General features: G+C 42.5%; 8 protein-coding genes across 8 annotated transcripts; 5 read left to right on the top strand and 3 right to left on the bottom strand.

Annotated features, from left to right (window-relative positions):
• Nucleotides 1-88: 88 nt before the first annotated feature.
• I206_100222 (uncharacterized protein) lies at nt 89-4,250 on the bottom strand (the record flags this gene model as incomplete). The annotated part of the gene is made up of 3 exons (XM_019152877.1): nt 89-2,010; nt 2,067-3,308; nt 3,359-4,250. The coding sequence occupies 3 exons, from the start codon at nt 4,248-4,250 to the stop codon at nt 89-91; spliced, it is 4,056 nt and encodes a 1,351-aa protein (XP_019015015.1).
• Nucleotides 4,251-4,860: 610 nt separating this feature from the next.
• On the top strand, nt 4,861-5,563 carry I206_100223 (mitochondrial import inner membrane translocase subunit TIM22; the record flags this gene model as incomplete). Its single annotated transcript, XM_019152876.1, has 3 exons — nt 4,861-5,047; nt 5,119-5,321; nt 5,399-5,563. 3 exons carry the CDS (start codon nt 4,861-4,863, stop codon nt 5,561-5,563), a joined length of 555 nt encoding a protein of 184 aa, XP_019015014.1.
• A 281-nt stretch (nt 5,564-5,844) lies between these two features.
• Nucleotides 5,845-8,817, bottom strand: I206_100224 (uncharacterized protein; the record flags this gene model as incomplete). Its single annotated transcript, XM_070202156.1, has 10 exons — nt 5,845-6,150; nt 6,218-6,434; nt 6,534-6,772; nt 6,828-6,908; nt 6,960-7,039; nt 7,101-7,379; nt 7,459-7,549; nt 7,607-8,056; nt 8,133-8,371; nt 8,430-8,817. 10 exons carry the CDS (start codon nt 8,815-8,817, stop codon nt 5,845-5,847), a joined length of 2,370 nt encoding a protein of 789 aa, XP_070058257.1.
• A 296-nt stretch (nt 8,818-9,113) lies between these two features.
• I206_100225 (uncharacterized protein) lies at nt 9,114-12,563 on the top strand (the record flags this gene model as incomplete). The annotated part of the gene is made up of 15 exons (XM_019152874.1): nt 9,114-9,135; nt 9,187-9,356; nt 9,415-9,444; nt 9,500-9,839; nt 9,905-10,074; nt 10,131-10,290; nt 10,356-10,501; nt 10,555-10,632; nt 10,697-10,778; nt 10,828-10,948; nt 11,017-11,290; nt 11,347-11,514; nt 11,581-11,813; nt 11,931-12,149; nt 12,233-12,563. The coding sequence occupies 15 exons, from the start codon at nt 9,114-9,116 to the stop codon at nt 12,561-12,563; spliced, it is 2,544 nt and encodes an 847-aa protein (XP_019015012.1).
• A 345-nt stretch (nt 12,564-12,908) lies between these two features.
• On the top strand, nt 12,909-15,857 carry I206_100226 (uncharacterized protein; the record flags this gene model as incomplete). The annotated part of the gene is made up of 2 exons (XM_019152873.1): nt 12,909-14,071; nt 14,150-15,857. 2 exons carry the CDS (start codon nt 12,909-12,911, stop codon nt 15,855-15,857), a joined length of 2,871 nt encoding a protein of 956 aa, XP_019015011.1.
• An 820-nt stretch (nt 15,858-16,677) lies between these two features.
• On the top strand, nt 16,678-19,248 carry I206_100227 (uncharacterized protein; the record flags this gene model as incomplete). The annotated part of the gene is made up of 6 exons (XM_019152872.1): nt 16,678-17,201; nt 17,263-17,353; nt 17,414-17,603; nt 17,664-17,797; nt 17,863-18,760; nt 18,830-19,248. 6 exons carry the CDS (start codon nt 16,678-16,680, stop codon nt 19,246-19,248), a joined length of 2,256 nt encoding a protein of 751 aa, XP_019015010.1.
• A 291-nt stretch (nt 19,249-19,539) lies between these two features.
• Nucleotides 19,540-20,688, bottom strand: I206_100228 (uncharacterized protein; the record flags this gene model as incomplete). The annotated part of the gene is made up of 1 exon (XM_019152871.1): nt 19,540-20,688. The coding sequence occupies one exon, from the start codon at nt 20,686-20,688 to the stop codon at nt 19,540-19,542; it is 1,149 nt and encodes a 382-aa protein (XP_019015009.1).
• Nucleotides 20,689-21,238: 550 nt separating this feature from the next.
• I206_100229 (uncharacterized protein) lies at nt 21,239-26,892 on the top strand (the record flags this gene model as incomplete). The annotated part of the gene is made up of 4 exons (XM_019152870.1): nt 21,239-21,401; nt 21,462-21,587; nt 21,656-23,641; nt 23,705-26,892. 4 exons carry the CDS (start codon nt 21,239-21,241, stop codon nt 26,890-26,892), a joined length of 5,463 nt encoding a protein of 1,820 aa, XP_019015008.1.
• Between the last annotated feature and the right edge of the window lie 421 nt (nt 26,893-27,313).

The raw sequence follows: 27,313 nt of genomic DNA on the forward strand, positions 1-27,313 counted from the left end.
CAACTTCGTATTGATCTTATACAATGATTTCGCGAGATTCGGAATGCCGTTTACTCTTTTGCTTCATATCATTGAATATGATTAAACTTTATTCAGTCCTATTTCCAGCCAGATTCGCTCCAACACCCATAATTTCTTCGACACGTTCTCTCCAGTACCCTAACATCCTTTCACATTGCTTTAAATATTCCAAGAGGGTAGGTAAATTTTCAGGAGTTAAAGCAATTGTCAAATCTTGTACTTCCACATTTTGCGGAAATTGAGAATCATTTGATTCATACTCAACATACTTCAATGACTTTATTTGATTTTCATTTGACGGTATTCTGATAGAAGTCGTACTATTCAAAGTCGAGATAGAATTGGATGATCTATTACTTGGTAACCTAATCTTACTTGGTGATTTCGGCATATTGATTGATGCTTTGAAAGTATAGTCCATTTTAGAAGGACTTCCAAATACCGTACCCATTTCTCCAATTGCAACACCACTAGAAGGTTCTATGGAACTCGTGTTGGATTGAGACTGACTTTCAGGCCAACCTAATCCTAATCCTAATCCTGATGTTCTTTTTTTGGCCGTCCCAGCACGTAAAGTCATTTCGCTCTGATCTTCGCCCGTAGCTCCAAAATACGGATTCAAATCATTTGCATAAAGAGTTCTGGAGGATGCCGAAAGAGGAATTTTAGAAGGTATAGGATCAGATACGCTTATCTTACTTAATATTTGAGCTGAATTAGATTTTGAGAATCCCAATTTCTGAATCGAGCTTTTCTTACTCAGTCCAGGCGATAGCGGTCCAATATTGTTAGAGGAATTTACCAATTCTGACCAATTTCCAGAGGTTGTTCTAAAAATATTTCTGATTGAAGGTCTCTTTTGCTCAGGACCTAATTTAGGTGAACTATCTGTATCAGCTCTTGACCTCGATCCGTTCCGAGCGGAAAATCGTTGTTGTAACATAGGAGCAGTTTGTGGAGTCTCTGGTATGCCTGGGGAAGCAGCGGACCCAAGTGCTGAAAAAGTTGACCTTTGCGTAGGATAAAACACGTCATTCGGGTTCTTGGTAAAGGCAGGCGATAGGGGAGAAGTCGGCGAAGCGGGCGGAGAAGTGGACGCTTTGATTCCGAACATCCTAGACTTGATTCTCAGAGGACTCGAATCTCCCGCATCCCCCGATGGAAGTCGTTGTGTACCTCTATCTTTCTTGAGTGATCTAAGAAATTCCTTTAAACCGGCCAATCCAGCTTTACTTGCTCTTCGATCCTTCAAGCTCTTTTGCGCTTGAGATGGCGGGTGATGTTGGATCCTCCCGCTTAGAGGTGAAGGGAATGATGCTGAAGGCTGTATATGTGCTGAGTCCCCGGGGGAGGGAAACGAGATATCACTTTCAGGTGTGACCCCTCGCGTGGATCTAGTGGACTTAAGTCTTTGTGGAGATGGGCTACCTTGATCCTCGCCAATTTTCGTGTTGAGGTAACTCGAGTTTGTCGATGCGCTGAGAGTACTAGAAGTACGTAATCCCAGTACCGGACGATCCGGTGTATTTGCGACCGGAGTTCTTAGCATTGTTCGAAGGACTTCCAGTTGTCGTTTAGACAGATCTTGTCGACCAGTGGAAGCTCTCCAATGATCGGGATCAGGGTTGGGAGGCCCATACGTCCCATTCCCCGAAGAATGCTCTTCAGGATCAGGTAGACTCGCTTTACGCCATGCGCTCAGCTGTACAGGTGGATTCGGGGCCGAAATAGCCTTTGACATAGTCGCACTTGCCGCTTTGGACTCATCCGAAGCTAAAGTAACTCTTCTCGATCTTGGGGGACTAGAGAAAGAAGGTTGATTTGCCGGATCCGTTCCAGTTGAACCTACTTCGATAAGTACAACCGCCATTTCTAGCCATTGTTCGAACTCTGCATCGAGTGTCGCGAAGTATGCCGCATCAGAAGGGGTACCTGAGGCAAGTATACGATCTCGAAGATCCGCATGAGTGTTGAGAAGTGTTTTCAAAGCTACAATCGATAAGTAAGCGAGCAGCTGAAGACGGGTCAGATAAATTAAGGCTTACATGCAACTCCTCCGGCAAACATCTTGACTGCACCTATACCCTCCTTTAGTCCCTTCTGCTTCATCATAACCTCTCTAGGGATCACAAAATCGTTCCAACTTTGCCTTCTTCGATGCTTGTCCTTCTTTTCCTTTTCCTTCGCCAGGGCCTCGGACGGCGTAAACTTTGTAATTTCCGCCGCCGTTGAGGTTTGACTGTCCAAGGAAGATGGTGGAGACATAAATAGTGAGGTAGGCGCAGACACAGACCCAGCTCGTATGGCTTTCCTCAATTCTTCTTCACTTTGCGGATTCAGGTCCGGTGTGGGGGATGCCGGGGACACTGGTTGACCTTCATCTCTGTTGTGTGGCTTCGAAGGGGATCCTACCACAGGCTCAAGAGGAGTCATTGTTGATTTACTCGAGTCTGTCGAAGAGGCTGTACCGAACTTCCATCCGCCCGACAATCTTCTCCCATGTTTCTTTGACAGGGAGCTTAACCGTTTCAGAGTGGATGTAGTTGTACTTGCGAACCCAGACGGAGAATCGCTTGATCTCCCCAATCCTATCGAAGCTTCGCATGAATGTTGTCTGCTTATCGGTAGACCTGGTATTGGATTTTGGATCTGGGTTCCAGCGATTTCTGATGTGGAAGCAGGGAGAGCTGAGACAGGTCTAATTTTCTTTCTCTTTTTAGGCGTCTTACTCTCTCCTTCTGTCTCGGTATCACTGCTACTTCCTTCTTGCTGTCGGCCTATAGGGCCTGGGAAAGAGGTTGAGTGGGGTAAAGGCGGTATTTCCGACTGCCCAATAGGGGATGAGGGCATCCGAAATTGAGGTGCATGGTATGGTGAACGTGGTGAAGGTGAAGGTAAGTGAAACCCTCCTGTGAATGATGCCGAGGAAGGCAAATCGGGCGTTATATTTCCTCGTCTTGAAGGTATAGGAACACCCTGCTGTACGACTGAGTTGATACTGCTTGTACTTGCACCATGTCTAGTGAAATAAGGATAAGATGACGGTGGAGGAGTTTCTTTTGATTTGTCAGTACGTCGCGACAAACTACTACTCGATCTACGTAACAAAGCAGAAAAAGCGGATGTCGGACCTGATTTAGCGGACGACGTGGATGTACTCGATGCTCCGCTAGGTGAGCGAAGATTGGTAGGCAAGGGAGGAACAGGTGGACGAGGTGATCCAGAGATGACCTGTTTTGATCCTACCGATGAACTTCTCCGTCGACGATGCTGAGTTGTTCCATCGTCTTGTGGTATGTCAGTTAAGGTTTCACTGTACAAGCTATGTGCGACTCACTTTGTTTCGATGCCGTAACCGGCGCTCCAGAGAGCCTCTTCCAGAATCCTGGCCGTTTCTCTTTCTCAGTGTCTGTCATGTCTTCCTTGCTCGGACTGAAAGGTATGCTCGATACTCTCACACCATTCTTGCTGTCTGGTCTAACTTTACTCCTCGATCTGCTTCTCGCTCTACTCAGTATTCCTCCTGCAGGCAAAGGCGGAGGGGGCATCTGTTCGCCTGACGTACTTCGTGGAAGATAAGGCGAGCCAGGAGGTAAATTGGGCGATGACCGATTTGCGACATTAGATGAACGTAAGGATGCTTCCGATAGTGCTGACAAATCTACATGTGACGAAGAATGGCTTAGTATAGGCACGAACGAAGTCGAAGGGTGCCGCTTGATCAACTTATTTCGTGCGATAGTCCCATTTGCGGTGGTCGAGCCTGATCTGAGCCTAGGTTGTTGTTCCAAGGACAGACCGGCGGAAGAATGCGATCGAGATGGAAGAAGCGGATGTTGAGGAGAAGAATGCGCAGTGGGTAAAGGGGAAATTGATAAGCTTGACGTTTGTGACGGTGACAGTCTAGGTGGACCCCTAGAAGAAGAACTAGACGGTATACTGATAGGTGGAGGGATGGATGTTTTTTTACGTTGATGTTGGGTGGTCATTATAGGTGGAGGAAGCGGGCGTGGAGGTGATTCATCCCAATTCTCATCCCAGTCTTCTGTTGGGCTTTCATTTCGAGTCGTACTGAGAGGAACATTTTCATCTTTCACTCTGCTCTTTGAATTTGAGCTGGATCCCGCCTTCTTCGGCAAAGAGAATTCGAAATCATCGTCCCAATTCTCCTGAGTTGGTTTAGGTCGCCGACGAGATCCTGAAGGCGAATTGCTCATTTCCTCGAGCATGGGTGAGGTCGAAGATCTATATAGCTTTGAGAATATCCCATATACAGATATGATATTCGATTAGTCTTGGTTCTGGACGATTGCTTTGATTATATCAGTCGATGCATTGCTGAACCTCGCTATTGTTGTACCTGGTAATGATGAAGCAAGGGTTGAGGAAGGTGAAGACTTCTGTGATGGGGGATCGGTGAATAATCACTCTTGGTTGGGCTTCGTTGGCGTGGTCGGAATAGAGAGTGAATTTGGTCTGGCTTAGTATCTTCAGATCTTAATGAGAGAGCCGACAATTGAACACTTTTTATGAATGAACAATTGGAACAACATAATAATAACTGTTTTTGAGGATGTTATTAGACGCGTCTTATGTGTTTTCGGTTTCAACATTAAGCATAAATCATGTGTTACTATAATTCGGACATTTGACTAATCTCCGTCTGAAATATCTTTCCTTCGGCTCAAAGCAAATACAAATCGCTCGCTACCGGAAAAAAGTCTAAAAGAATGGTTATAATTACTTGCTATAATTTGATGAAGTATTGATAACATATCAACAATCAAACAATCGAGGACAACTTCATATTAATCAAGACATATCTATCAATCAATCAAGATGGCCCTTCCTTCACCTAATCCTATGCCATTATTATGTCCTGTATATTTACCAGGTCAAGAACCTGTACCTCCCGGAACAAGTGATTGGGAAAGACAAGAAATGCAAACCGCATTAAGGTATCAAAAATATATAGGTATGGCAATGGAAAGTTGTCCTTTAAAAGTTACATTAGCAAGTGGTGCAGGTGAGTTTAGCTAAAAATATCCATTATAATTTTATTATTTTAAAATCAAAATAACTGATTATATGATAAAGGTTTCGCGATGGGTGGATTTTTCTCTTTAATGTCAGCTACTTTTGCATATGAAGATCCATTATCAAGAGCTTCAAGTCAATTATCAACTAGAGCTCAAACAATGTTTGTTTTTAAAGAAATGGGTAGAAATATGTGGAGTAGTGGTAAAGGTTTTGCAAAAGTTGGTGCAATTTATTCAGGTGTAGAATGTTGTATTGAAGGTGTAAGTTTAGAATCAAATCCCTACTCTCTTTTTAAGTTTTTATCTCAATACTTACAATTTCTATGTGATAATTATAGTATCGAGCGAAAAATGATATAACAAATGCAGTTTCAGCTGGATTTTTATCAGGTGCTATATTAGCTAGAAATTCAGGTATTAAAGCTGCTTTAGGAGGTGGTGTTGCTTTTGCAGTATTTTCTGGAGCTATAGATTGGTATTTAAGGAAAGAACCTGCAGAGTGAGTTCAAATTTTACTATGAACGATTTTAATTGAATGAAGTCTAACTTTAATTATTTTGATCCGTACTAGGGAAATATAATATATACAAAATCACTTTCAACCATACTTCGATGTTGAATATCCAACTCTCAACTTTAATTGATAAATTAATTACCAAATGTTCGACCATTATTATACCGATCTCTACTCAATGTTGTATTCTTTATAAACGAATAAATCATGCATACTTTACAAAATGATTTTCGAAGATTTTAATGATGTGATATAAAGTGGATGTCAATTTTAATCCTTCCTTTTCTTACTCTTTTGCTTATCAACATTTTCAAATAAAATATCAATTTCATCTTTATTTTCATTTTTTCTCTTTTTAATATTTTCATTCTCAATTCCATTTTCATTAAATTTAGGTGATTGTTGAGAAATTTTCTTTTGATGTGCAAAATGATGTTTTAATCCAACAATTTTTTCACGCCACTCATCAGGTCTTCTTTGTAATAAAGATAATTCAGCTTTCTTCAAGAAATATTTCGCATATTGTGATTGTCCTAATACTATAATATGTGGTATTAAAGTACGTGCGATTTTTTCCTATAATAACATACATAATCAGTTTCATCATTCTTAACTCAACAACCCAAAAAAAAAAGGAAATCACCTTCATATATCCATCAGCTTTATCCCAAACTACATCCATTACTCTACTTCCTATTCTATCTTCAATTATCTCTTTCCAATCATTCATTAAAATCATCATAACTTTTCTACGATATTTAGGTTGTACAGCTGGATCATTAAATACTTTATCTAATAAATGAGAAGATATTGGTGATTTTGCGTATGTAAGTAATGTATCAACAGGTTGAGCTGTCAAACTACAAATAACCCAAATAATTCAGCGAAAATGCCAATGAAAGAGCTTTCATTGCAGGATCAGATGATCAGATGACATGTGCAAACAACCACCCACTCACCTGTCGATTACAACCCCATTTACATCTCCCATACTCATCATACCTTGCAATATCAAACAACCTTGCATATTCGGTAAAACTTCTCCTTCACCTGCTTTAGGTTTAGCTGTTCTTCGATTTTCCCAAGCTGATTTACGTGCATAGGCAGCAGCAGTATCTTCGGCTTCCTTATCAGCTTCCTCCAAAGGCTCTTCAGTGTCTTCTGGAGCGTCAGAACCAGCTAAAATGGCTTGATACATCTGCGTCGACACACATCAGCTCCATCTTTGTGGAATTGTTACTACTCAAGCTTACAGGATATGTTTTGAGAGCCATCAAACAAGGTACAAATTCTGATTTCTTCTCTTCAGGCAATTCAAGACATGAATATAACAGCTATGCTAATATCAGTCATCGAGCTGGAAATATATACCATAGATAATTTACCTTTAGGACGTCCTGCTGACACTCTCCTAGCGTTGCAGCTCTTTCGACCAAAGCCTGAATTACACTTGTCCTAGCAGCCTCTGCCAAACATACATTGTAAGCTGGATTGACTTGAACGAATCGACAATTAATTTAGCTCACTTATTAATCCACGTCCTCCACTATTGCCCTTGACTTCGCTTATCAAACTCTCTATTCCTTTCTTGTCCAGTCGAGAAACTCCCTTCGCTGAGACGAAATTTGCATAAGGGTGTCCAGCAAGTTTACCCAATTTTCCAACAAAATACGTTCTCCATAATGCTTTGAATACTCTTTCTGGAGCGAGGGATAATAAAGTCTCAAATAATCGAGTACCCGTTTGTGTTTGTAAAACAGTCGAGAGGTATGGCTGAGGTTCAGGAATCGCTTTAGGGTCTTTACCTATTTATGAGACGAAATATCAAGTTAATACAATGATATAATTTTTAGTTTACAATCTTGGAGACCTTTTGTGACTCACTTAGTTGAGTTACAAGACCCTCAGTTAGTATATCGAACAAGGATCCTTCTTTTTCCGCTTCTCCATCTTCAACCTCAAATTCAAGTAACAGCTGTAAATTCCGAAATATTAGCTCACAAAATCATAACGGTCAAGGGAATCAGCTCACCTGGACTGTCGCACTTCCTACCGTATCTACACCCATAGCTTTCCATTCAGCTTCTCCTAATCTCGCCTTGAGAGAATCAGTAATCTCTTTACGCTTGAGTATAAGGTCGGATGGAACTTTTCTCTTCTTGTGCTGGGATGATTCGGCATCATCACCCAATATGGATTTTCCTTTAACATCTTGATTTTTCCTGAATTTATTTGACCTTTTCGAACGTATCAAGCCATTCTTATCACCTTGATTAGATTCTAAAGCGGGCAAAGATCGATTCGGCGTAAGGATTAACAATAAGAGTCTAAGTGGCGGTGAAGCGTGTGGAGAAGAAGATAATTCTGCGAAAGATGAAGAAAGGGCATTGATAATATTGATGAGCAATTCGGTCATTTTGGGTAATTGCCCTTCATTCGAATCTGTTTGTTTAGATTGTTGAGGTGGCCATATTTCCCTTGCCTGATATGATAAGGTCAGAGATCAGCTTCATCAGAGCGAGTCTTTGAAGGTATGCCGGAAGGATAAGACAACTCACCTCCCTGTCCAAAGTTCCTGCCGCTAAAGTCAACCAAGTTTGTACAACATGACTACCAAATCTATGCCTTATCAATTCTTCCCACTTGTCACCAAATGAATCACCTATGACCCTTCTTCCCCAGTCATTTAACGATGGTAAAAGTCTTTCGAGGACTATAGAGGTTTCAGGATCCGTCGAAGTAGGCAATTCATGGGAACGAAGTTCTGATAAAACCGAAGTAAGGAATAATTGACGATCTAAGAAGGAAAACAGTTCAGCAGGACTTTTGAGTTGAGTATAAACCTTTGGATTCACCTTCACGCTCTTCTCCTTCACTACTCACTCCTTCCCAATCTTTGATTTGCTCCTCTACGTTCCGGAAATAAGCTTTAACATCGGGATCCAGTACGCCAAATGGAAATTCCGAATCAATCCTAGGACCTCTATTCCATTCTGCTGGTCCCTCGTCTTCAGCTCTTTGTATTCCTTCGGTATCTTGGGATTGAGTTTGTGTCTGAGAGGGAGGAGCAGGTCGACCAGCTAGGAAAGCAGCTCTTGCAGGATGTATACCTGTTGAAGTGGATGCTGAAGGTATAGGTTCATTTATTTCTGTTGTTGGTAAAACTTGAATGTCTTCATCTTCAACTTGTACATCTCCTTTTCTTACTCTACGTCCTCTCTTTCGAACTTGTTCTTTGGGCATCTTATCTTGGAATCGCTATGTTCAGGTTCTGCTTCTTAGGTAAATGAAAGATGAGTCTGAAAAAGTTGATTATATATTAGCCGGATCTCAGAAATCTTTGTTTACCGTGGAGGTTTGTGTGATCACGTGATCATTCCAACACGTGGGGTCAATCGAACTACCAGCTATTGTTAAGTCGCGACGAGAGGTTTATTATTGTTGACGAGCAAACATATCGTTGCTATTTTATACATGAGGAGCAGTATCAAGCAGCAGGCAAGGGATATCTGATCCGCTTTCAGTGCAGTTCAAACAACATGTCATCTGAGACATACCTTGGTAAGCTGGTAGTGGAGTCTATGGTCGAGCACGGCTAATGATCTTTGACAGATCATAAACCATTCTTGTCCGACTCATTTGATGTTCATACTTATGCGAATGCTGTACTTCAAGGAAAGGTATACCGCCCGGATGACAAAGTCGAGGAAGGTTCAAAAGGAAATAAGGAAAAGGGAGATGGGGATGTCGGTGCTGAGTTAGCTAGACTGAATTATGGAATCGTACGTGTAACCAAGATAATCTCTTGACGTATTTGACGCTAATATAATGTTGGAGTAGGAAGACGTGACGAGACAATTGCGGCAAGAGGTCAGCTGAACACTCAAGAGCACATTGTATGGCTCAGAGCTGATGGAGAATATAGATAACATCTTCTTACCCCCTATTGCTATCCCACTTGACGACTTCCCTCTCTTTATCGTCTCACCTTTCTCCAATAAGATCGTCTTTATCGTCCCTATCAACGTCAATAAATCGTTTACATACGAAAATACATACTCCCTATACAAACCTATCCACATTGGTCTCACGTCAACAGATCCTAGGGCTGATCACTGATTTGACTAGACGAGCAAGTCGGTTCGTATTACTAGCTAGAAGATTAGAAGGTCAATTAGCAAAGATGGAAGGTAGCGAAAAGGGTAAAGTGGAAGGGGAAAGAGAAAGGGAGCTGGCCAAAGCAGCGTTGAGCGTTGCTGAGCTAGGTGAGTACTTTTATCAATCTGAAAATCCAGAAAAGCGCATAAATCAATGCAGAATGTTTGCATAGACGCTTTATTGAATCCGCCAAGAAATGAAGAGGAGGATGAACAAATCGATTCTCAGATACCGCTGCAGGAGCTCGAGTTCGTTCAGTCATACATTCCTGTTGTGGATAAAGCGAGAGATACTATCATACAGGAAATGGAAAGTATGGTGGTCAGCGGATTAGCGGATTTGGTACGGATTCTGCTAGCTAGCTGGGATAGATCCTGGATGCTGACTATGTGAGACAGAATCAATCATTATTATCGTCGTCATTACAAACTGCCCATAATCTTCGCCTACTACCTGATTTAGTATCGAACTTGATCGCAGACCTCAATGATGCTGTTTCCCTACGGGTGACCAAAGCGTTCGATTCCACTGCTATAGGGAAAGAAGTGGCTGCGAAAGGTAAGCTGTGGTACTGTTGGGGATATTTCGACGCGATAGATGATTCTGACGAGGACATCTTGTAGAGGGGGCAAATTCGCATAGTGCAATCAAGTTCTCTAGGGGAAGACCAGCGACTGAGCCTTCTTCGTCAAATACGCAAATATGGGTAAATACGTTATGGAGCAGGCTAGAGAAGGTCATAGAGGACGTCGCCAATTGCTGTGTGAAAGTAAGTCAGCTGCTCAGACCAGCTGTGCCCATTTCGGTCTGACATACCAGTAGGTGTATACGTTAGAGAAGGTGCTCAAGATGAAGAAAGATCCTGTGAGCGGTGTAGAATTCCTGGATGAGGTCATGAAAGTGAGTTAGACAAAAACCTCCCAAAAATGTTTCGATACCGATCTGAATCCAAATTTTCTACCAGACTTTAGACGAAAAACCAAGCTTTACGTTCTGGACGACATTAGCCAAGGCATTTGAAGGGCAGTCCAAAGACGCTATACGATGTAAGTTGTAACAAGCGAGATCTCGGACCAAGCTTAGACTGGAATACAGCATCGCCATGGTTGCAACAGGCCTTAAGTACGGGATATCCAAGATTACTTCGGCTATTCCACGATTTCTTCGGCAAGATTGCTGTGCATACCGATACTGTGTATACGAAGGAATACCAAAGGTCAGTTCCCTTTCTATGCGGTTTCCGTGATATCTCTCAGGGCATACTTGCTAAATTCACCGTTGCAGTACTGAAGCCGTCCTGGTGCTGCGGTCGGTATCAGTATTCGAAACGCTCTACTTGTCTCGTTCAACGACTCGAATGAATGATTCCATCTCATCCGCCTTATCTTCGTATCTCTCTGCGAGAGGCAATCCACCCGGACCGGGAGATGGAGTAAGCATAGCTAGGACAATAACGAACGAACTTGATTCTGCGCGTTTCGATCCTTTGTTAGTCAGGACAGTAGCTCGAAATGCCGGAAAGGTTTTAGATGGGTTCGTCAAGCGTGTGGATGCAATGGTCAGTCTACTCATTGGATCCTTATGGGCTAAGCTAAGGAAGTGGACGATGTGTAGTTGGTGAAAGACTTTACGGCTACGAGTCTGATCGGGCCGAATGCAACTCCGGCACAGATAGTCAATTCTCAACTAGTCGGATGCTTGTATCATTGTTGGCTAAACGTACAGTATGTCCAACAGGATTTCGTAGGCAAAGTATGGGAAACTCTGAGCCCCGCGGTCATCGTAAGTTCAGGTAGACAATTTTCTCACTGCCAAGATACTAACAAGACAACCCATAAATTGCTATAGTCGCTGGAAGTAACGTATAGAAAGATAACGGAATTGCTGGATACTGCTCTTCAAAAGGAATTCTTATCGATCTTATCTCGTATACATAAAGTTGACTTCTCAAAACCTATGGATCCTATGACGATGGGATCAGGTGGTGGATCACCTTACATGCAAGATTTGGTCGATAAGCTTTCTTTTGTAAGAAGTGAAATATTGGGAAGAATGAGTTTGGGCGATTTCATGAAAGATTGGTGAGCTCGCTGTGCTATTTTGCTCTCTTATCACCCTTCTTTTTTCCATTGTGTATTCCCTGCCTTGACCTGATAATCCGAGGAGAGGGACTGATTTCTGGCATACAATCGTTATAGGGTCGTACAATTGAGCAAATACATAATAAGGACTTTCCTACTTCATGCCTCGATAGCTAGGCCACTTGGCGAAAGTGGAAAATTGAAATTAACGGGAGATATGACAGAGTTAGAAATGGGAATTGCAAGTCTGTTGAATACTGGACGTGTGCAAGGCTCAAGAGGCGGTATGAGGGTCGAGAAAATAGGGGAAGAATACTTGGCTTTGCGATCCTTCAGGTGAGTTCATTCTCGAAAGTTCCTCTAGTACTTAGTCACTCGTGGGTAGTATAATAAATAGAGCTAATTCTGGGCGATAATAGGACATTATTATTCGCAGACGATTCAACATTATCGAACCCCGTCGAAACGGTTCATTTACCAACTTTAGTTATACTTCATCATATCATAGTACTCTCTAGTTTGAAATTACCTCACGAATTACATGAATGGACTGAGAATGAATATATATTATGGATTTTTAAACATGATAATCAAGAAGAACAATTATCATTATTTGAAAAAACTTTAAATGATCAATTAGCTTTGAAAATGATCAATGAAGATGATGAAAAAGGAGACGGAATGTATATTAAATTAGCTAGAGAAGTTTTAGAACATGCTAGAAGTGAAGGAGAGACTCCTGGAGTGTAATGCTATTTGAAAGGATTGTATGCATATACATATATAGCGATGCGAAATACTTATCTGGAAGTTTTATCCTCCCCAACGGAGCAGGTGTTACATGCTACGTGGCACGTGGCTGTCACGTTTTAGGATATTTTAATGATTTCAGCGGGTTCGAGGATATTTGTTGATTTTGTCGAAGATTTCAACCTTTTTCTGACTTTTACACTATAATTCATATATCTAGAAAATCGATTGCATCTTTCGCTCCTATTGGGTTGGCCGAGAAGTGCATTTTGCGTCTTATCAAGAGTGTGCCGACACCATTTGGGGTTTTCCTTGGTTTGACGGTAACACTTGTAGAACTAGACTATGTCGAGTGGAGGTAGAGCAAGAGGTAGAGGTAGAGGATTAGTACCTCCTAGAGCGATTGAAGATAGGGATGTATTAGGTTATGCTAATAAAAAAGTTGCGAATCTTGGACCACCTTCAATTCAAACATTCTCAAAACCTCTTAATCGTGGTCGAGGTGGGCCATCATCGAGACTTAGAGGTTCAAGAGGTGGACCTTCAATACCTAGGGGTTCAAGTAGAGGTAGGGGTTTACCACGTTCGCTAAGAGGTGGAAACGCTACTAGGAATGGATTACCCTCAAGACCTGAAATTAACAATTATAGACCTAGATATGATTCACCGCCTAGATATCCCAGGGAAAGGGATGAAGGATATAGAGATCGATCAAGGGTAGAAGTAAGAGACGAATCAAGTCAAAGGCCACCTCATCGAACCTTCTCATCATCTTCATCGCCACCACCATCAGCCCAATTTGCCCGAAATTATTCAAGGAGGTATAGCCCTTCTCAGCCTGTTAAGCAGGATAGATGGTCACCCTCATCTCGATATCGTCGGACCCCACCTCGCATAGACCGCCAGGATGATTTCGATGATATATTGAATAATCAAGCCGGGCCTTCACGACCCACCAGCTATAATTCTCAGAGAATTTATGACCCCGACAATGATAATCGCGATAAAGCACTTTCGCATCTATCTCGCAATCCAAATCCGAATGGCATTTCTGCTCAACTCCCGACTTCATCTAAACCCATCAGTGATCCAGCATTTAGACGTCCACCGCCTAGCGGTCCATCAAACAGCAGACCACCAAGCCCAGCGGAAGTGAATGGAAACCCCAATACACATACTCAAACCTTGGACACAGGCAGAGGGAGACCAGCCGTTCCTATATCTGTGATACCGGAACCTTTAGCAGAAATCAAGAAAATGTCTTTCAAACCTAATAATCCTAACAATCCAAAGCCGAAAGGCAAGGAAAAGCAAAAAGCCGAAGTGAGCTTGAAATCCGAACCTGAAATTGAGTGTGACCCAGAACCGGATGGACAACATCAAATGTCTGATTCGAATAAGGAAGAGATATTGGGAGAACAAGTCGATGTGAAACCGTCAGTGAAGGATCTAGAAAATGAGGTCATCACGGATGAAGGTGTCAGGACTTCTGGGACGATAGCATTTACGTGAGTATGGTAAAGGATTCGCTAGGTATAAATTCCCTTTGAGCAATGAATGAAGCTGACCAGAAAGAGTCCGAACAGGAAACAAGAGCTACCGGAGTGCTGGGCCAAGGACCCACACGCACGCAGTCACGCTAGGATGACATTTCGGAAAAGTCAACGAGCTGAGATGACCGATCAAGGCAAGAAGATTGGAGGTACACACTGGAGAGATGATGGAGTCGCTTTTGACTGGACACTACCAGATCCTACACCGGTACACAAAGTCTTACACCCTACGACAAGAGCTGTCTCGCCTCCCGATCCAATCATCGTTGATTCGCCCACTAAACCTCTAGCAACTCCAATCGATGCCTCGAGTTATCCCAGCAGTGCTGTCGGCTCGTCTGCAGCTGACCCTCCAAGTAACAAGATCACTCACGATGAGACCCCTGTCTCAGTCGCCGTGACGGACGTGCAACAAGAGGAGGGACATGGGGGACCTGGAAATCAGTATCTATATATCACTTATCCTCCAGAATACGATACTCTCGCTAAGAGGAAACAGTCTGTTGAGGCATTTCAGAGCTGGAAAAATGATATCAAGCGATCGTATAGTGAGCCAGATGCTAAGGGACTCCCAACGAAGACACCAGTCTTGCAGACTTGGGAGGATACTCCTACAATGCAAGTAAGAATTTTTCCAATAGAAAGGAAAAACGAAGTGGAGTTACCAACTTGGAAGAACAAATCGTCTCAGTATTATGAATTTTTCGAATATCCAAAAGATATATTGAAACATAATGAGAAGAACAAGACATTAGGTGAAGGACTTATCGAAGAATGGATATCCGATATACGAGATATCGTTTCAAAACCTGATGAGCATGGTAGACCCACTAGATGGACAAAAACATGTATACATGAAAAAGAAGACGGAACGAAAATTTTAGCTATTCTGTCGAAGGATAAGACTTCCGAAGAAATCGAAAATCACGTAGCCACACCAATTGCCATTAACGAAGAATTGGCATCGAGGACGATCAGGAATGAGCAATTGAATGTGAATGCCTCAAACCCGTTGAAGCTTCTGAAAAAGCCGAATGATCAATCTATCTGTACTCCCAATTACAAAGATAAATCTACGACTCCAGCGATAGCCGCAGCGCAACCGCCAGACCCAAGCACACTTACCAAAAATCAACGCAGGAAACTCTATAAGCGAGCTAGAGAAGAAGAGATGGAACTCAATGATTCTTTCAAGTCTGTTGCTCCGTCTGAGGACCAGCATTCCTCTGGCAACTTAGCCGTCTCGGAGCGTTCTAAGAAAGTGAAGAAAACACATCACGATGAAAAGACCCATTCGTTTGAGACCGCGGCTTCTAATAGGAGTCCTGCTAAGAAGTTAGCCAATCTTCAGAAGAACAGTCATTCTCCTACAAAAGCATCTTCTTCAGCACTTCCACTCGTAAATGAAACCTCCACAAGCATATTAACCTCAATAGCGAAACCAAACAACGCTAGCGCAGGTATTAATGCTACCCCTACTCCCACGAATTCATCGAATCTGGACCCTGGTAGTACGGTTCAAGATATCAAGTCAGATAGTACTGCAAGTATTTCACCCGTTTTAGAGAACCTAAATAAATCACTCAGACAAAAAGTATCAGAAATAGAGAAATGGACTAAACTTTCAGTAGAATTTCCGGATTTAAAAATTGCTCTTACCGAACAAATAAGTAAGACTCGGGAAGACATTTTCCAACTGTATGATGATATTGCTTCGGAAAAGGGAAGGTTAGGTCTCTGATTCTGAGTATATTAGCGGGAAGTTCCGTACTGCTGCCAGAAATGATCCACACAATGTCCTTTCATGATCGTTTTTACAAATCATTCAATTGCCTTTCTTCCTGTTTCCAGGTATATGGCGTTCTTGCGGGATTCCGATGTACCTTCAAAATACCTTCGTTTTACTGCTTTCTATATTCCTTTTTCAAATTAATTAATTTCAATTTCATTGCATAGCCACGTAGATTCACAAGCATGTTAACCCATTACAATGTTTAGATTGCCCATATCACATGTATTTATTGCTTAGGAACTGAAATATTCGAGCTGCACCCAATAATATCATCGCTATTTCGGCCGAGCGTTCGACCGATAGAATAATATTCCAAATATAGACTTAATGATCGGCGGCGACCGTCAAAAGGGTTTCGGGATCCACCCAAATTTTTGGATTTTTCGGATTTGACCGAGAGTTAAAACTTAGAGTGGTGACGATGAAAGTGACAGACGATACCAGGATAGTACTACCCAAGGGAGGAGGGGTATTGTTCATCTATCTGTTGTTTCTTTCGTTATTCGATAAACGATATTCAAAGGTTATTGCGATTATATTGTTAAATATCCTCTCGCTTTCCTTTCAACCTATGTGTCTGACATAACTTGATATATCGCTATCTTCCCATATACTCATTCGATAGGGTTCGGTCTTCCGAAATCGAACGATCGGTATTCATCCCGCTTAGTATTGTACCTTTTGATCAGCCATAGCAGAAGGCCAACTTTATACACCAATTATTGGGTTCAACACAATCAGACCTACCGATCTATAATCTTAAAGAACTATGTCGGAGAAAGACCCAAATAATGCCTTACCTCAATTTCAAAAACCTATACCTACGATCCCGGCTCCGATGACGGCGCGTAAATTTCCTAGACGATCATCAATGTTAACATCACCACAAATAGACAATAATGTAAATTCATTATCACGTGTACCAACTTCAAGTAGTATCCATACAAGGAATTCACTAAGACGAATGGCAACTCACGAAACTGGTGGATTTGATCCTGAAGATCATGAAAACATCAATGGAGAAGATGATGGTTTACATACCCATGATGAAATTGAACATGAACATGATGATGGTACACCTACACAATCAAGAAGGAATAGCAATCAACCTGTTCCTACAGAAGAACAGGAAGAAGATGAAGAAAAGAAAATTCAAGGTAAAAAATCAAGATTCGGAAAGAAGAAACAAGTTGAATTACAAGATCAAACAAATTTGTTACCTGTTAAACAAGTTATAGCTGTTTTCGTTGGATTAACTTGTGCTCTTTTTTGTTCATTATTGGATCAAACCATGTAAGTATTCAAAAATTTACCATCATCTTGTGTTGAAAGCTAAGCATTATTTGGCACATAGCGTGACTACAGCTTTACCTACACTTGGTAAAGTGTTCAATCGAGCTGATATTAGTTCTTGGGTCGGAACAGCCTATCTTCTAACTTCCACAGTGAGTATCCGTTGTTGAATATCTACCGGACACAAACTGATACGACCTTTTTGTTTTTAGACCGCTCAACCTATCTATGGACGAGTATCCGATATATTCGGACGAAAGTTCACCCTACTCGCGTGTCTATTCATCTTCTTGATGGGTTCGTTGGCCTGTGCTCTGGCTCAATCAATGATTCAATTGATCATTTTCCGAGCTATAGCAGGTATTGGAGGAGGAGGTATCTTAACATTATCGATGATCATTAGTCAGTCCGTTCTTGTTCATTTAGGCCCCCTTCCTCGCTGACGTTCACGGTCTCGTGCAGTCTCAGACGTGGTATCAATCAAAGACAGAGGGAAGTATCAAGGAATCACCGGAGTGGTCGTTGCTACTGCCAATTCTTGTGGACCTATCGTTGGCGGTGTTTTCACCGAGAAAGTCACCTGGAGGTGGTGTTTTGTGAGTATTGCTGAATTGTAATCAACTCAGCAGTAAACTGAGCTTACCCGAGAAATTCTTTACAGTATATCAATCTCCCACTCACCTCTTTGGCGATGATAATTATAGTCTTTTTGCTACCCCTGCGACGAGTTCGTGGTTCGATGTGGGGTAAATTGAAGAAATTAGATTTTTACGGATCAATCTTAACGCTTGGTTGGGCCTCATTGATACTCATCGCTTTATCATGGGGTGGATCTCAGTACTCTTGGTCATCAGCAGCTGTCATCGCTCCATTAATCATCGGTCTTTTCTTACTTGGAGTTTTCCTATTTGTGGAATGGAAAGTTGTCAGTCTACCTTTGGTTCCAATGCACATCTTCAAGGATACCTCGGTAGCCGCATGTTACGTTACAACATTATTCAGCGGTATGGCATTTTATGCTGCATTATATTACCTACCTCAATACTTTCAAGTTGTAAGAGAAGTTTCAGCAATAAGATCAGGTGTTTTAACATTACCTTTAATGTTAGTTCAAACTTGTGTTTCATTCACTTCAGGTATTATTCAATCAAAAACAGGAGATTATTGGTATAATATAGTAATTGGATTTGGAATTTGGACAATTGGTTTAGGATTATTAACTTCAATACAACCAAATACAAGTGAAGCAAAATTAATAGTTTATCAAATTATAACTGGTGTTGGAGCTGGACAAACTTTTCAAACTTCTTTAGTTGCAATTCAATCTGGTGTTTCAAGAAAAGATATGGCAACTGCAACTGGAATAAGAAATTTTACCAGAATGTTAGGTGGTACAATCGCTTTAGCTGTTGGAAGTGCCATTGTTAATAATAGGGTCAAAAGTAATTTGAAGGGTATTTTAAGTGATGATGTTTTCAATATTATTCTATCGGATCCTACTCAAGTCAAAAGTTTGGGTTTAACAGATGAACAGGCGAATTCCGTCATACAAGCTTATTGTACGTTTCCTTTTCTGTGCCAAAGAGCCCATGTTTCTTACTGATACGTATTCTGGTATTCGTCAATAGCTAAAGGAATCAATGGGGTGTTTTACTTCACAACGCCAGTTATTGGTCTGTCGTGCTTGATTACTTTATTTTTGGTGAAAAATGTTAAGTTGAAGAGAGGAGAAGATGAGGCTGCCAAGAAAGCTGAAGCGAAAGCTTGGGTCGAAAGTAAGAAAGCGAAAAAATCAGCAAAGAAAGGTGAATCACATCAAGATCATGACACTTCTTCGCAACATGAACATGCAGAAGGACAATCGGATCGGAAGTCATCTGATTCTCAACATGCTGATGATAATTCAGAGGGCAAACCTAGAGACAGAACAGATAGTGAGGATACAGTGAAAGAAGATCCTTCGACGATCGAACGAGTGAAAGAGGGTCTAGAAGATGCTGGCAAGAAGGAAGCTGAGTTATTGGCTGGACCACCTGACAAACCCTAGTGCACGTGTTGGCTTATAGAATATAGGAGAATAGATTGGATCGGATTGTAAGCACAATTGAAATATCATGTTGTATTACTATTATAGTTATATATATACGATGAGAAAGATGTGTAAATGCATGAAAATTATAATGCTACGAATGACTGCCACCATCTTAGACATTCACTGTATTTCAATCATGTTAACCACGCCAGTGATAGCTCACCATTAGCCCCTCCTGAAGTCTTGGTCGTGCAGGATCAACCAGAATGCCATGCTTGTTCTCTATCCTAAATCGTTGTGTAACCTTTAAGCGGTGTTATCACCAGATTTTTCCAATAATGGATCTTCGACCTCATCACCTACGGCCCATCTTCTCATACCTACAACTTTGACTATAACACCTTTTTCTTTACCCCATTCTGCTAAGACTTCTTTGACCGGCCTTGAATCTCCCTTGAACATCATGAATGGTTGCTCGTATAAAATTTCATCATTTTCAAAAGGTCTATCTAATTTTTCGATAACTTTAGTAGGGAAACCAACAACTTGTCTTGATATTGTTCTTGCGAATTCGTTAAGATCATTTTCTAATTTATCTCCATTAGGTCCATGTATCAAAGTAGTGATTGGTTTTTCATTATCTTGAGATTCCACAGATAAAACTATAATTCCACCAACTTTACCTTGTTTATCATTTGGACCTCCATGTGCATATCCTGAAGGAATATATCTAATTTCAGGTTTTGATGGAAAAGGAGAAGCGAATGAAGTTGCTCTAATTAATTTCAAATTTTCACCAGTTTGTGATAAAGAAGATAATAAAGTTTGTTTAATAGTTTGTAAATCATTACTACTAACTGATGATTGATTAATTTCACCATTTTCATTTGAAAGTGAAATTAATGGAGCAGAAAGTAAAGATTCTACAGGAAATTTTAAAATTGGATCTTTACCTAAACCAATTTCATTATTTTGATTTCTTTGTTTTTGTTGAGAAGGATGATCAAATTCTTCAATATTAGGTACATCTAAAAAAGCTGTTGTTTCTGAAATATTTTTTGCAGTATTTAAAAAAATTTGATTTTTAGCAACAAAATCAGTTTCACAACCTAAATGAATCATTCCAACTCTTTTATTTGATAATAATGAAATTGAAATTATACCTTCATTTGTTATTCTACCTGAAACTTTTGCTGCTTTTTTTTCTGCATTTAAAGAATTTGATGAATGTAAATAATTTAAAGCTTTTTTTAAATCTAAATTTGATTTTTCTAATGCTTCTCTTGCTTGTGATAAAGGAACAGGGAATTCTTTTCTTAATGAAGCTATTAAATTTATTGGAACTTTAATCTTTTGTTCGTTTGAGTTGAATGAAGTTGAAGAGAATGATCGGAATGTAGGGATAAAAGAGGATCGTAGGGAAGAGGATGATCGTGGAATCAATAGATTTGACATTTTGATGAGATGGCTCGCTCCTTTGAACCAGGATTTTCGAGTGTGAATGTATTCTACAGCTTGTATCGCCTAGAGTGACAGGCTGAAAGAGTAAGATTGCATCTCTTCAAGTGAGAGTGGACCGGAATGATTCTCATCCTCAATCAACTTCGGTCGTTACTCGGAACATGGCAAAGTCCGTATCACGTGATACGACCCCGCTGAGCGTTAATTCATTTCTGATACAAGTGTTTGGTTCAACCTCCTGTACAGGTGCTTATTGGAAATTCAAGAGGCTACCCATATGCATGTATGCTTCGCCATGTCACATCACTTCCGAAACAATCACGTATAAAGACAATGTAAGACGAGTTTTGAATGAATGGTTGAAAATAATGTAAATCCGCCACTCAGTTAAAAATGTCTGGCACATGCAGTCTCGCGCTGAAATGTTGAAATATATGTTGAACTTGTTATTGAAGGTGTTTTCCTACTTTAATCTTCAAATCAGACTTGGTCGATAGCCTACACACTTCTGCAGGTGCCAAGTGATTGTTGGAGGAACATCGAGATGGCCAAGAAGACTATAGCTACGGAAGGTGGTACATCAGTTTCATCACCTTATCCAGCTGGACCTTCCACCGTTAAAAGTCCCGCTTCTAGTTCGAGAAGTGCGGGACCATTAATATGTTTCGAAACAGCTGGAGGTATGAAGCTATGCAAAAAGCGTATAAGTGAGTAGAGCCCGGAATTTTATCATATAATATCGCTGATATTTGCTAACATCTTGCCAGAACCGAATCAACCCTTTGAGTCAGTTTTGAATGCCGCCATCGAAAAGATAGATCCGAGGTCAAAGCCTGAACACTTCAGAATATCGCATGTAAGGGCTGAGGGTAGAGAAGTGGATTTGATCGATGGTAGGTCATTGATTGTTTCTGGAGCATATACACCATTGGCCAGACAAAGAGCTAATGGTATGTACTAGAGTACGACTTTGAATCCTTTCAACGGAGAGCTTTAGATAAACCTTCAGCCACCTATACAGTCAAGATTTACCTCCCTACAAGTGGCCCAGCCTCATCCATAAGTGAGATACCTGCACACCATGATCAATATCCGCAGACTCCTGCTTCTGGAGGCTCATCGGAGTCGACTGGAAATGTGTTTGAAACACCTGCACCTAAGCCAAAGAACGACAAGAAGGGGAAACGAAAAGCCGCAGACCAAACAGCGATAGGAACGGACGCAACGGGGACGCCAACAGAGATACATGGAATAGACGCGCAGAACCCTTCATCTACACTCGAACCTCCTTTCACTCCAGCTCTACCTTCTGCCTCTTCCCTCCCAGACCCCATACCGCCAACCAACGCCAAGTCCTCCAAAAAGAAGAGGAAGCAGAAGCAGAGTGAAGAATTATCGGGAAATTTCCAAACAACCGCATCATCATCGTCCTTCGACGCTCCTTCATCTTCCGAATCAATTCAGCCTTTGACGACACCCTCAAAGAAGTCTAAAAGGAAACGAAAGAGGGATTCAGAAGCCTCGGAACCACCTCAAGCGGATTCTGCTATCACCGTTGACACAACTTCAATACCTCAGCGGACAGCTAAAAGTACTAGTCGAGAGCGCGCATCAAAGAGCCCCGAAAAGAAAAGACGAAAGAAGACTAATTCTCCTCAGCAACCCACCCGCTCTTCTCCTGCACTTCAGATAAATCTTTCGTCTACCTCTTCTTCCGTTCCCTCCCCCTACGCGCACTTGAATAAATATAGACCTGTTACCCCCAGTCCGCTAGGTCGATTACCTACACCTTCCACACCTTCTGTCGATGGAGAAGCGGAAGAAGAACTACCGGAAACTCCTACATCGTCTGTCAAGGAGAAGACGGAGTCTATCGAAGATGCGCAAGAACAGCCTAAAACCGAGACTGGTAACCGAACAGATGGTTTAGAATTCGAAGGATCTCCAATCGCGGACGAAGAGCCTGGAAGTATAGAGCAAGAACAAGAACAAGTTGCGGAGATCATGCCGCGTAAGAAGAGCAGGGTGTCAAAGAAAGATTTAGAAGCTACAGAAATTGTCCTTCATACACCGCCGAGTTCAGAGGAGAGTGTGCAGGTAGATTTGGCTGCGTCCGAACTCGATTCTCAAATAGACAAGCCGGATAACGACAAGAACATGAAGACACCGAAGTCAAGGAGCAAGAAAAAGGAGCAAGTCTCGCTTGAAGCACCCTTAGCCGACAATGAGGAGCTGGTCACCGGTGCGAAGGATACGGAGCAGGATTGTTTATCAACAGTGGAACAATCCGACGCTCAAACAAGTCCCATTTTTACGCCAGACGCTGATCATCAACCTTCGAATGAACCAGGGATCCCGCAGTCTGTAAAGAAAGTCGAGAGACAGCGGAAAAAGAAAGTTTCGGTTGTGCCGGACGTTCAGGGTACACGACTTGAAGACGAAGTAGCGGAGGATCTAGAGAAGAACGAAACTCCTGCGGGAACGTCAAAGAGGGCAGCAGCAAGGAAAATAATACCCTCGGTGGAAATACCAACATCACTTGAGGCAGAGGAGGAAAACCTTCATGCTGAGATCGCCTTAGTCGACGACGATGCTATGGAAGTCGATCATTCAAATCAAATCACTCCAGCCTCTGTGCCTGAAGCTTCCTCAGAACTTGTCAAAGAACCTCTCGGTAAAGACAGGGACAAAATAGTCGTAGCAAGATACATTCCTTTATCGTATCCATTCGTCTTTCATGTTCGGCCAAACGAACCCATACCCTTCATCACTTCTCGGTATAACTCATCTTCGCTCGAAAATCGCAGTGCCCAGAAAGTCTATGGTCAAAGCAGATCCATAATCTCGGTGAAAGACGATAGTGATGACGTGGTAGACGATGAAGCAATTTCGCTAGAAGAGGAAGAGGTAGCAGCATCACCGGTGAAAAGGTCTGCTAACGCACGTAGTGAGTAAAAAGCCCTACTCAACCGATGCCCTCGATATGAGCTGACCCAGTTGTTACGTTCAGCCTCTTCCAAACCTACATCTATACGATCGGATCTAGCGACGATGGACACATCGAATATGCCGCAACATCTAACACCTGAGTACCAGAAGGTGCTTCAAAAAAGGGGCCAATGTACCATCTGTAACGGTCCGAACCACCTTGGTAAAGATTGTCCCGAGGTCATTCGTGGTCCTGAGCGTCTTCGCGAGCTTCTGGCAGAGAAAAAGGTTCAAAAGAAAAGCACCTTGAGGAATTCGAGTATCGAAAAGATCGAATTCTGGATTGGGCATTTGGAAGATATTGCGAAGAAGGTCAAAGGTTACAAGTCAAAAATCACCCCGCAGAAGCAAGTTGCAGCAGAACTTCTCAATGAGCCTGTTTTACCTTCAGACCTCGCATCCAGCAAGACGCAGGTTGCAGCACCAATAGTCGAGCCCGCAACCAAAGTCGCAGATGCAGTACCAGCACACGCTGACGAACCTTTCGAACACACTTCCTCGCAAACCAGTGAGACTGAACATGCGGTAATCGAAGACGCGTCTGCAGATGACGCATTGCTTTTGTCGGACCGCTTGCCGGAAGAAGCCCTCTCACCTGTTGGAGGTTCGGAGAAGCGACCATTACCTAGAGATCAAAGTACGCCACCCGACTCAGCTGAACCTTCAGTCGTCTCACAATCTCTCACCTCAGAACCGTCAGTCTCGCCTGAACCATTACCTAAGCTTTCTCAACAGTCTCGCCTTGATCAATCGCCGACAAGAGAGCATAGCGCACCTCCGATCTACCTGAAAGCGTTGGCAACTAAAGCGGGTTCCGTTTCTGGACTGAGTGTCTCCGATGCGGTGATCGAGACCGGAAGTTCCGCGTCGGAAAGCGATGATGAGGAGGAGGATGATACAGGGTCCGAATCAGAAGGAGACTCCGATGATGGAACAACAAGTACTCGAAGTGGTTCTGGCTCCGCTGATTCTATCAGTCGATCTCCATCTCCCTTTGGGCAAAAAGGCGCCTCCCGTGAACCTCCTTCATTGGACGATTTCATGTCTATGCCCTTGTCACAAACTCTCAAACGTCGTGCGAGACAATCAGCCGCTGGTATGAAAGATGTGGAGATCGAGGAAGAGATCGAAGAAGAATCAGATATCGAATCTACACCTGAGCGTCAATTGCCAATTGCATCATTCGCTGCTAAAGGCAGAGCAGGATCTGAAAGCTCGGTAGGTGAATATGCCGACGAAAAATCTGATGAAGAAGCAAATGATTTGGAGGAGGACGACGTTATACCATTCACTCAACCACCTGATATCGGCCAAGCTGGATCCCAACCCGATTTAGAGCAAGATCAAGATAAACCCTCGGGATCCTCCCAAAATAATGTCTTACACAAAGCTTCGTCGATCAGACAATCCCGTTCGCCTTCCCAACCAGCTACCGAGTCTTCCTCCAAAAGGTCATTCGCTGAGCTTGCCGACGTTACGAGCCCTTCTCCCATCGTTGCCGACTTTCCGGGCTCAATTGCGTTACAGGAAGCTATCGACGAGGACGATGCTATCGAGAGAATCTCCGATGTCGATTTGCCTGCTAGAGGTGACGAGGGTAAAACTGGTCATGTGATTTCACAAGGACTTATGTCGCCACCTTCCTCCTCTGGCAAAGGTTCACAGCAAGACGCACAAGAACCTATACCCGCTACACAATTGGTAAACGGAAGTTCTCAAAGTGAAGAAAATACACCAAGAGCAGCTATAGGAAGACTGACTCGCGGTATGGCCAGACAATCGAATCTTGCCCCTCCCATTGACCTTCAGACATCTTTATCCCAGCCTGCGCACACTTCCCCACCTCGCCGCAGACATACTCGATCCATGTCTCGGGAGCCAACACTCGAACCCCCTTCACCACGAGTCACTACTCGCAGAATCTCCTCTTCTCAGCCCAATCCTGCTGCCCGTTTCAGATCGAAGTCACCGTCTAGTAATGTTCCTGTACGAAGGAGTGCGAGAGGAAATACCCCTTCCTCCCAACTTGATGAACTCGCATCCTCACCTTTACCGCAGCCTAGAAGAAGCTCAAGGAGAGGTACAACGCCGGTCCACTCGTCACAAGTCGATCAATTACAATCCTCACCTTCACACGTAATCTACACTCCCGCGCCCATACCTGAAGAGGAAGAATCCGAAGCGGATTTAGAAGAAGCTGAGGAGGCTCATGAGTCTACTCAACAAACGCCGGTTGGGTCCAAGATACCGCTCGTCCCCGCGACACAGGATAGTGAGCCTCGACGCGTTAAATTGAGATCCAGCACTTCGAATCTCTTCATGTCACCCGGATCTCAACTTCCGCAAACTCAAGCATACAATATTTATCCGAACTTGCCTTCTTCTGAAAGTGGAGCAAGTATTGATGAGACGCCGAAAGCTGCCATCAGGGTGAACCGTGTAGCCGAATCGCCTCTATCTGCCAAGAAAGGAAACAGCATGAGTAGAAAGAGCAGTCTGAGACTCACAAGTCCTATCCAAGAGGAAGAGGAAGAAAGAACGGATCAAGTAGAAGACTCTCAACCCCATGAGGAGAGTTCCGACAGCGAGCCTGCTAATGGGCAAGAAGAGAAGAGCGATAGTTCACTGCATGCAGCCGTGAGAGATGGCATGACCGATAGCGAACCGGAATCGTCATCGGACGAATCAGACAATTCAATCCTGCCCGCTGCAACAAAGGCGAAACCAACATTACGATCTTCACAATCAACAACCTCTCTTTACCCTTCTTTACCTTTGCCCAAATTTCCATCATCCCAACCCGCTACCGGAAGTAACGGGAACCATCACGTCCATATCCACACTATACCTACACTTTCATCTTTATCCAAAGACGCATTGCGTAATAGATCTTCTTTTGGATTCCCTTCATCAGCTTCTCAACCTAATTTTTCGACCAGATCGTCAAATGGGAGAATGAGTCTACCTGCTCAATCGTCAACAAAATCTAATGGACTAGGAAGAACAAGAAGCAACTTTGGAGTTTCTCATTCTCAACCTATTCCAGCTGTTCAAAGTGATAGTGATTCCGGGTCAGGATCGGATAGTGATTCAAGTGAAGAAGAAAAAACTCCCGTCAATATGAAAAATAGGATTTCTAGAGGTGTTGTCACCAAGCCTAAGGTCAAAAGAAGGGCTAGTCAAGGTGATGTACTTGGTACAGGATGGTAATTGACCATCACACTATTTTGAGCTTTGGTCTTTTAGTCTGGGCCTGTGTGGTGCTGTGCGGATGATACGATATCTATATATATATATGAACTTATCTTTTCTCGTCATAGCTGTTTTTTGTAATAAAATTTTTGGGTCTTCGCTTGTTCATTTACATTATTTCATATACCCTTCATCTGATATCCTCTACACATGTATACAGATATATATATATATATATATACACACACCATACAAACTAGCTAGCAACGTAACTTGGTAATGTCCGTTTGTGCACATAAACGGAAGTACGATCTCAATCGAGTTCTGGAAACTGACATTGCTCATACCGCCATTATAAATTGGACAAGTGAAGTCGAGTGATTCCATTTAGTAGAGTGTAAAGCGATGCATATGAAATACAAGAGTTCGAGGTTTCCGG

The sequence above is a fragment of the Kwoniella pini genome, chromosome 1 (assembly GCF_000512605.2).
Source record: "Kwoniella pini CBS 10737 chromosome 1, complete sequence".
In the NCBI taxonomy this organism is placed as follows: Eukaryota; Fungi; Basidiomycota; class Tremellomycetes; order Tremellales; family Cryptococcaceae; genus Kwoniella; species Kwoniella pini.